Genomic DNA, 10,000 nt, shown 5'->3' with positions numbered 1-10,000 from the left:
AAGAGGGTAGTGTATAGGCTGTGAACTAACCAACGTCCCGGCCGTTGGACAGAGCTACAGTTCCTCGTTGGTGGATGAGTGTTATGTGGAAGACGGCCTTCATGACAGGTTCATCAAAACAGGGGAAGGCTTTCCTGGCGAACGTAGCCTGCATCTGAGACGTGGCTACAACTCTGGAAACAGATCAGATTCAATATCATGTTACAGGATGAAAAGAACTGTTCAGGCTACTGAGAGGATTCATACAAACCAGGAGTCTACTGTATGTATCAAATCAAATGTATTTATATAGCCCGTCTTACATCAGCTGATATCTCAAAGTGCTGTATTTAGTATCATCCAGGGGTCTACTGTATCTAGTATCAGAGAGGAAGGACCAGGGGTCTACTGTATCTAGTATCATCCATGGGTCTACTGTATCTAGTATCATCCAGGGGTCTACTGTATCTAGTATCATCCAGGGGTCTACTGTATCTAGTATCATCCAGGGGTCTACTGTATCTAGTAGTCAGGTTTCAAGACTAGTCATTCAACTGAGACTGCTCTCCTCTGTATCACGGAGGGGCTCCGCACTGCTAAAGCTAACTCTCTCTCCTCTGCTCTCATCCTTCTAGATCTATCGGCTGCCTTCAATACTGTGAACCATCAGATCCTCCTCTCCACCCTCTCCGAGTTGGGCATCTCCGGCGCGGCCCACGCTTGGATTGCGTCCTACCTGACAGGTCGCTCCTACCAGGTGGCCTGGCGAGAATCTGTCTCCTCACCACTCGCTCTCACCACTGGTGTCCCCCAGGGCTCTGTTCTTGGCCCTCTCCTATTCTCGCTATACACCAAGTCACTTGGCTCTGTCATAACCTCACATGGTCTCTCCTATCATTGCTATGCAGACGACACACAATTAATCATCTCCTTTCCCCCTTCTGATGACCAGGTGGCGAATCGCATCTCTGCATGTCTGGCAGACATATCAGTGTGGATGACGGATCACCACCTCAAGCTGAACCTCGGCAAGACGGAGCTGCTCTTCCTCCCGGGGAAGGACTGCCCGTTCCATGATCTCGCCATCACGGTGGACAACTCCATTGTGTCCTCCTCCCAGAGCGCTAAGAACCTTGGCGTGATCCTGGACAACACCCTGTCATTCTCAACCAACATCAAGGCGGTGGCCCGTTCCTGTAGGTTCATGCTCTACAACATCCGCAGAGTACGACCCTGCCTCACACAGGAAGCGGCGCAGGTCCTAATCCAGGCACTTGTCATCTCCCGTCTGGACTACTGCAACTTGCTGTTGGCTGGGCTCCCTGCCTGTGCCATTAAACCCCTTCAACTCATCCAGAACGCCGCAGCCCGTCTGGTGTTCAACCTTCCCAAGTTCTCTCACGTCACCCCGCTCCTCCGTTCTCTCCACTGGCTTCCAGTTGAAGCTCGCATCCACTACAAGACCATGGTGCTTGCCTACGGAGCTGTGAGGGGAACGGCACCTCAGTACCTCCAGGCTCTGATCAGGCCCTACACCCAAACAAGGGCACTGCGTTCATCCACCTCTGGCCTGCTCGCCTCCCTACCACTGAGGAAGTACAGCTCCCGCTCAGCCCAGTCAAAACTGTTCGCTGCTCTGGCCCCCCAATGGTGGAACAAACTCCCTCACGACGCCAGGACAGCGGAGTCAATCACCACCTTCCGGAGACACCTGAAACCCCACCTCTTTAAGGAATACCTAGGATAGGATAAGTAATCCCTCTCATCCCCCCCTTTAAGATTTAGATGCACTATTGTAAAGTGACTGTTCCACTGGATGTCATAAGGTGAATGCACCAATTTGTAAGTCGCTCTGGATAAGAGCGTCTGCTAAATGACTTAAATGTAATGTAAATATAGTATCATCCAGGGGTCTACTGTATCTAGTATCAGAGAGGAAGGACCAGGGGTCTACTGTATCTAGTATCATCCAGGGGTCTACTGTATCTAGTATCATCCAGGGGTCTACTGTATCTAGTATCATCCAGGGGTCTACTGTATCTAGTATCATCCAGGGGTCTACTGTATCTAGTATCATCCAGGGGTCTACTGTATCTAGTATCAGAGAGGAAGGACCAGGGGTCTACTGTATCTAGTAGCATCCAGGGGTCTACTGTATCTAGTATTATCCAGGGGTCTACTGTATCTAGTATCATCCAGGGGTCTACTGTATCTAGTATCAGAGAGGAAGGACCAGGGGTCTACTGTATCTAGTATCATCCAGGGGTCTACTGTATCTAGTATCATCCAGGGGTCTACTGTATCTAGTAGCATCCAGGGGTCTACTGTATCTAGTATCATCCAGGGGTCTACTGTATCTAGTAGCATCCAGGGGTCTACTGTATCTAGTAGCATCCAGGGGTCTACTGTATCTAGTATCATCCAGGGGTCTACTGTATCTAGTATCATCCAGGGGTCTACTGTATCTAGTATCAGAGAGGAAGGACCAGGGGTCTACTGTATCTAGTATCATCCAGGGGTCTACTGTATCTAGTATCATCCAGGGGTCTACTGTATCTAGTATCATCCAGGGGTCTACTGTATCTAGTAGCATCCAGGGGTCTACTGTATCTAGTATCATCCAGGGGTCTACTGTATCTAGTAGCATCCAGGGGTCTACTGTATCTAGTATCATCCAGGGGTCTACTGTATCTAGTATCATCCAGGGGTCTACTGTATCTAGTATCATCCAGGGGTCTACTGTATCTAGTATCATCCAGGGGTCTACTGTATCTAGTATCATCCAGGGGTCTACTGTATCTAGTATCATCCAGGGGTCTACTGTATCTAGTATCATCCAGGGGTCTACTGTATCTAGTAGCATCCAGGGGTCTACTGTATCTAGTATCATCCAGGGGTCTACTGTATCTAGTATCATCCAGGGGTCTACTGTATCTAGTATCATCCATGGGTCTACTGTATCTAGTATCATCCAGGGGTCTACTGTATCTAGTATCATCCAGGGGTCTACTGTATCTAGTATCATCCAGGGGTCTACTGTATCTAGTATCAGACAGGAAGGACCAGGGGTCTACTGTATCTAGTATCATCCAGGGGTCTACTGTATCTAGTATCATCCAGGGGTCTACTGTATCTAGTATCAGAGAGGAAGGACCAGGGGTCTACTGTATCTAGTATCAGAGAGGAAGGACCAGGGGTCTACTGTATCTAGTATCATCCAGGGGTCTACTGTATCTAGTATCATCCAGGGGTCTACTGTATCTAGTATCATCCATGGGTCTACTGTATCTAGTATCATCCAGGGGTCTACTGTATCTAGTATCATCCAGGGGTCTACTGTATCTAGTATCATCCAGGGGTCTACTGTATCTAGTATCATCCAGGGGTCTACTGTATCTAGTATCATCCAGGGGTCTACTGTATCTAGTATCAGAGAGGAAGGACCAGGGGTCTACTGTATCTAGTATCATCCAGGGGTCTACTGTATCTAGTAGCATCCAGGGGTCTACTGTATCTAGTATCATCCAGGGGTCTACTGTATCTAGTATCATCCAGGGGTCTACTGTATCTAGTATCATCCAGGGGTCTACTGTATCTAGTATCATCCATGGGTCTACTGTATCTAGTATCAGAGAGGAAGGACCAGGGGTCTACTGTATCTAGTATCAGAGAGGAAGGACCAGGGGTCTACTGTATCCAGTATCAGAGAGGAAGGACCAGGGGTCTACTGTATCTAGTATCATCCAGGGGTCTACTGTATTTAGTATCATCCAGGGGTCTACTGTATCTAGTATCAGAGAGGAAGGACCAGGGGTCTACTGTATCTAGTATCAGTTGGTACTTACTTTTTACCACCATCTTCTGTATATTCACTCCTATAGAATCCTTTCAGATCATCAGCCAGCTCTCCCTGGAAGTCTGTGGAAAGTCTATAGGATTTCCCAGCAGTTAGCTTCCCATTCAGCTGAATGACCAGGTACTCCGTCTTCACCTGCAGCCAGCTAGTCTTTACGGTGGGAGCAGTCGCTCCATCCAGGCCAGTCAGTCTAGCATGGTGGCCGTTGAGCAGAGTCAAGTTCAGCTTGTTACAGTGGATGATGATCAGATCTGTGTCCTTCTTACACTGGAACACCACAGTTGACTGTCCTGTGAAGATGTAGAGGCCAGTAGAGGCATTGACAACCAGTCGAGGCCAGAGGGTGATGTTGTAGGAGACAGGAGACAGGGAGTCAGGCAGTCTGTAGTGTTCCCAGGGGTCTTTAGGAGTGGAGAGGGTGGAGGAGGTGGTTGGAGAGGCAGTGGTCAACATGGCCACACCATCCACAGGTTTATTCTGGTTCTTGGTCTTTTCTTTATCGTAGACTGCTGCCAGGGCTATGATGATGACCACTGCTACAGCCCCCATCAGAAGACCTGCTAGCCCCATGTTCTTACTGATGTAGAAGCCTTTAGCCATGGATGATGCCTTGCTGGAGGTGGTAACAGGGAGATGGCAGGGCAACCTGTGGTCTCCGGGACTCGGCTAGGCTCTGTCTTTTCACTCCTCTGTCAAAGGATCAACAATTAGCCTGTCTGTGGACCTGTGGTGTTAGTTTAGAGAGACAGAGAGAGAGAGACAGGGAGAGAGAGAGACGGGGAGAGAGAGAGACAGGGGGAGAGAGAGAGACAGGGGGAGAGAGAGACAGGGGAGAGAGAGAGACAGGGGGGAGAGAGAGACAGGGGGAGAGAGAGACAGGGGGAGAGAGAGACGGGGAGAGAGAGAGAAAGAGAGGGAGAGAGAAAGAGAGGGAGAGAGACAGAGAGAGAGAGAGACGGGGAGAGAGAGAGGAAGAGATATATACAAATCAAATACAAATCTTAGAATGAACTATTAAAGACTACCAGAACCCACTGGATTCTCCAATTACATTAAATGAACTACAGGACAAAATACAAAGTCTCCAACTCAAAACGGCCTGTGGAGTTGATGGTATCCTAAATGAAATGATAAAACATACAGATCACAAATTCCACTTAAACTGTTTAACATCATCCTCAGCTCTGGCCTCTTCCCTAATATTTGGAAGTAAGGCTGATCACCCCAATCCACAAAAGTGGAGACAAACTTGACCCCATTAACTACTGTGGGATATGCGTCAACAGCAACCTTGGGAAAATCCTCTGCGTAATCATTAACAGCAGACTCATACATTTCTTCAGCGAAAAAGTGAAAACAATGAGCAAATGTAAAATTGGCTTTTTACGAAATTACCGTATGACAGACCACGTATTCACCCTGCACACCCTAATTAACAAACAAATTCAAACATAGGCAAAGACTTATCATGCTTTGTTGATTTCAATAAAGCTTTTGACTCAATTTAGAATAAGGTCCTGCCATACAATTTGATGGAAAGTGTTGTTGGGGGAACAACATTATAAAATGAATGTACACAACAACAAGTGTTTGGTTAAAATTGGTAAAAAAACACATTTCTTCCCACAGGGCCGTGGGGTGAGACAGGGATGCAGCTTGAGCCCCACCCTCTTCAACAAATATATCAATGAATTGGCGTGGGCACTAGAAAAGTCGGCAGCACCCGGCCTCACCCTACTAGAATCTCAAGTCAAATGTCTACTGTTTGCTGATGATCTGGTGCTTCTGTCCCCAACCAAGGAGGGCCTACAGCAGCACCTAGATCTTCTGCACAGATTCTGTCAGACCTGGGCCCTGACAGTAAATCACAGTAAGATAACAAATGATTGTGTTCCAGAAAAGGTCCAGTCACTAGGACCACAAATACAAATTCCATCTAGACACCATTGCCCTAGAGCACACAAAAAAACGATATATACCTTTGGCCTAAACATCAGCGCCACAGGTAACTTCCAAAAAGCTGTGAGCGATCTGAGACACAAAGCAAGAAGGGTCTTCTATGCCATTAAAAGGAACATTAAATGTGACATACCAATTAGGATCTGGCTAAAAGTAAATTAATGAGTTAAATAACTGTCCTTTATGAGGTGTGGGGTCTGGGGTCCGCTCACCAACCAAGAATTCACTAAATGTGACAAACACCAAATTGAGAGACTGCATGCAGAATTCTACAAAAATAACCTGTATTATAAATGTACAACGTACAACATCAAATAATGCACGCAGAGCAGAATTAGGCAGATACCAGCTATCAAAATCCGTAAAAAAGCTGTTAATTCTACAACCACCTAAAAGGAAACGATTCCCAAACCTTCCGTAACAAAGCCACCACCTACAGAGAGATGAACCTGGAGAAGAGTCCCCTAAGCAAGCTGGTCCTGGGGCTCAGTTCACAAACACAAACAGACCCCACAGAGCCCCAGGACAGCAACACAATAAGACCCAACCAAATCATGAGAAAACAAAAAGATCATTACTTGACACATTACAAAGAATTTACAAAACAAAAGGAGAAAACAAGAATGCTATTTGACCCTAAACAGAGTACACCGTGATAGAATACCTGACTATCTCAGATTACACAGACCCATAAACACTGGCATTTGAAATGTCTATATTCTTTTGGAACTTTAGTGAGTATAATGTTCACTGATAATTTGTTATTGTTTATTTCACTTTTTGTTTATCTATTTCACTTGCTTTGGCAGTGTTAACATATGATTCCCATGCTAATAAAGCCCCTTCAATTGAAATTGAATTGAGAGAGATCACACCAATCAATAAAAATGTAGACAAATTTGACTTAAATAATTTGAGGAATTTGCATGAACAGCAACTTGGGGAAAATTCTCTGCAGTATCATAAATAGCAGTATCATAAATAGCAGACTACATAATTGTCTTAATGAACACAACTGATCCAGATTGGATTTGTAGAAACCGATGGTACAACAGACCACATTTCCACCCTCCACACTAACTGATCCAGATTGGATTTGTAGAAACCGATGGTACAACAGACCACATTTCCACCCTCCACACTAACTGATCCAGATTGGATTTGTAGAAACCGATGGTACCACAGACCACATTTCCACCCTCCACACTAACTGATCCAGATTGGATTTGTAGAAACCGATGGTACAGCAGACCACATTTCCACCCTCCACACTAACTGATCCAGATTGGATTTGTAGAAACCGATGGTACGACAGACCACATTTCCACCCTCCACACTAACTGATCCAGATTGGATTTGTAGAAACCGATGGTACGGCAGACCACATTTCCACCCTCCACACTAACTGATCCAGATTGGATTTGTAGAAACCGATGGTACAGCAGACCACATTTCCACCCTCCACACTAACTGACAAACAAACCAAAACAAAGGCACAATCTACACGTGATCTGTACATTTACATTTACATTTAAGTCATTTAGCAGACGCTCTTATCCAGAGCGACTTAGACTTTGAATACTTTGACTTTGAAGAATTTGATTCAATTTGGCACAAGGCTCTTTTTATAAACTAACAGAAAGTGGTATTGGAGGGAAAACATATGTTATTAAATCAATGTACACTAAAAACAAATGTGTGGTTCAAATTGGCAACAAGCAAACAGACTTCTTCCCTCAGGGAAGTGGAGTGAAACAGGGCTGCGCAATATGTCCAACACTATTTAAGATCGACATTTTGAGGCGGCAGGGTAGCCTAGTGATTATAGTGTTGGGCCAGTAACCAAAAGGTTGCTAGATCAAATCCCCGAGCTGACAAAGTAAAAATCTGTCGTTCTGCCCCTGAAAAAGGCAGTTAACTGCCGTCATTGAAAATAATAATTTGATCTTAACTGACTTGCCTAGTTAAATAAAGGTTAAACATAAAATAAAAATTGTGAAACAGAAGACTGTCACCTGGTATCACCCTACACAACCCTGAAATCAAGTGTCCGTTGTAGACAGATGACCTGGTGCTGCTGTCTCCCACTAAGGAGGGTCTGTCAGACCTGGGCTCTGAACGTTAATCTAAAAATTAAAAAAAGTTCCAGAAATCAGGATTAGAAAAATAAATTATATTTGGACACAGTTCTATTAGAACACACAAACTACACGTATGTAGGACTAAATATCAGCAACACAGGTAGCTTTCACATGGCTGTGAACGAGCTGAGAGAAAGCAAGAAGAGCATAATTTGTCTGTCTGCATGGAGAGTCTCCTCAATGAATGGGGAACAGCTGCATTTTCCTATTCAGGAAAACAAGAGCAAAGAGAGAGAGTGGGAGGAGCGTCACAGAGTGGGAGGGGCGTCAGAGTGGGAGGGGCGTCACAGAGTGGGAGGATCGTCACAGAGTGGGAGGATCGTCACAGAGTGGGAGGATCGTCACAGAGTGGGAGGATCTTCACAGAGTGGGAGGATCTTCAGAGTGGGAGGGGCGTCACAGAGTGGGAGGGGCGTCACAGAGTGGGAGGTGTGTCACAGAGTGGGAGGGGCATCACAGAGTGGGAGGGGCATCACAGAGTGGGAGGATCTTCACAGAGTGGGGGGCGTCACATAACGAATTTACCAAATGGGACAAACATCCAATCGAAATACTCCATGCAGAGTTTTGCAAGACTGAATTGCATGTGCAAAGAAAAACTCAACATTACTCATGTAGAGCAGAACTGGGCCCTCCTCATTCAAATATAAAAAAAGAGACATTAATTTGTAGAACCATCTAAAAACAAGTGACCCCAAAACATCCATCACACAGCTCTACAATGTCAAGAGATGAAACCAGAGAAGAGTCCCCTCAGCCAGTTGGTTCTGAGGCTCAGTTCACAAACCCAAACCAACCCCATAGAGCCTCAGGACAGAACTCAGCCAGTTAGTTCTGAGGCTCAGTTCACAAACCCAAACCAACCCCATAGAGCAAAATGAAAAATATATAATTTTGGAAAGACACCACAAAAAATCGAAGTAAACTTCAATGCTATTTGTCTCTAAACAGACGGTACATGGTGTCAGGCTATCTCACCACTGTGACTGATAGAAAACAATGACTAGGTACAGACTCAGTGAGCACAGTCTGGCTATAGAGACCGGTCATCACAGGCAAACCTGGCTGCCCAGAGAGGACAGTCTGGCTGCTCAGAGAGGACAGTCTGGCTGCCCAGAGAGGACAGTCTGGCTATAGAGACCAGTCGTTACAGACAAACCTGGCTGCCCAGAGAGGACAGTCTGGATATAGAGACCGGTCGTCACAGACAAACCTGGCTGCCCAGAGAGGAGAGTCTGGCTATAGAGACCGGTCATCACAGACAAACCTGGCTACCCAGAGAGGACAGTCTGGATATAGAGACCGGTCGTCACAGACAAACCTGGCTGCCCAGAGAGGAGAGTCTGGCTATAGAGACCGGTCATCACAGACAAACCTGGCTGCCCAGAGAGAACAGTCTGGCTGCCCAGAGAGGACAGTCTGGATATAGAGAGCGGTCGTCACAGACAAACCTGGCTGCCCAGAGTGGACAGGCTGGCTGTAGAGACCGGTCGTCACAGACAAACCTGGCTGCCCAGAGAGGACAGTCTGGCTATAGAGACCAGTCGTCACAGACAAACCTGGCTGCCCAGAGAGGACAGTCTGGCTGCCCAGAGAGGACAATCTGGCTGCCCAGAGAGGACAGTCTGGCTGCCCAGATAGGACAGTCTGGCTATAGAGACCAGTCGTCACAGACAAACCTGGCTGCTCAGTGAGGACAGTCTGGCTATAGAGACCGGTCGTCACAGACAAACCTGGCTGCCCAGAGAGGACAGTCTGGCTGCCCAGAGAGGACAGTCTGGCTATAGAGACCGGTCGTCACAGACAAAACTGGCTGCCCAGAGAGGACAGTCTGGCTGCCCAGAGAGGACAGTCTGGCTATAGAGACCAGTCGTCACAGACAAACCTGGCTGCCCAGAGAGGACAGTCTGGCTGCCCAGAGAGGACAGTCTGGCTATAGAGACCAGTCGTCACAGACAAACCTGGCTGCCCAGAGAGGACAGTCTGGCTGCCCAGAGAGGACAGTCTGGCTATAGAGACTGGTCGTCACAGACATACCTGGCTGCCCAGAGAGGACAGTCTGGCT

At 46.8% G+C, this 10,000-nt stretch overlaps 1 protein-coding gene across 1 annotated transcript in view; it reads right to left on the bottom strand.

Annotated features, from left to right (window-relative positions):
* The window catches only part of LOC124024850 (aminopeptidase N-like), a 56,980-nt gene extending 52,387 nt beyond the window's left edge, over positions 1 to 4,593 (bottom strand). Inside the window, exons 1-2 of the mRNA XM_046338616.1 lie at positions 3,825 to 4,593; positions 31 to 173 (exon numbers count right to left, since the gene is read on the bottom strand). Coding sequence (XP_046194572.1) covers positions 31 to 173; positions 3,825 to 4,435 — 754 coding nt within the window. The 5' untranslated portion in view covers positions 4,436 to 4,593. The remainder of the gene's footprint in view (positions 1 to 30; positions 174 to 3,824) is intronic.
* Between the last annotated feature and the right edge of the window lie 5,407 nt (positions 4,594 to 10,000).

This window comes from Oncorhynchus gorbuscha, unplaced genomic scaffold, assembly GCF_021184085.1.
Source record: "Oncorhynchus gorbuscha isolate QuinsamMale2020 ecotype Even-year unplaced genomic scaffold, OgorEven_v1.0 Un_scaffold_2037, whole genome shotgun sequence".
In the NCBI taxonomy this organism is placed as follows: domain Eukaryota; kingdom Metazoa; phylum Chordata; class Actinopteri; order Salmoniformes; family Salmonidae; genus Oncorhynchus; species Oncorhynchus gorbuscha.
This window is presented reverse-complemented; position numbering and strand designations above follow the sequence as displayed.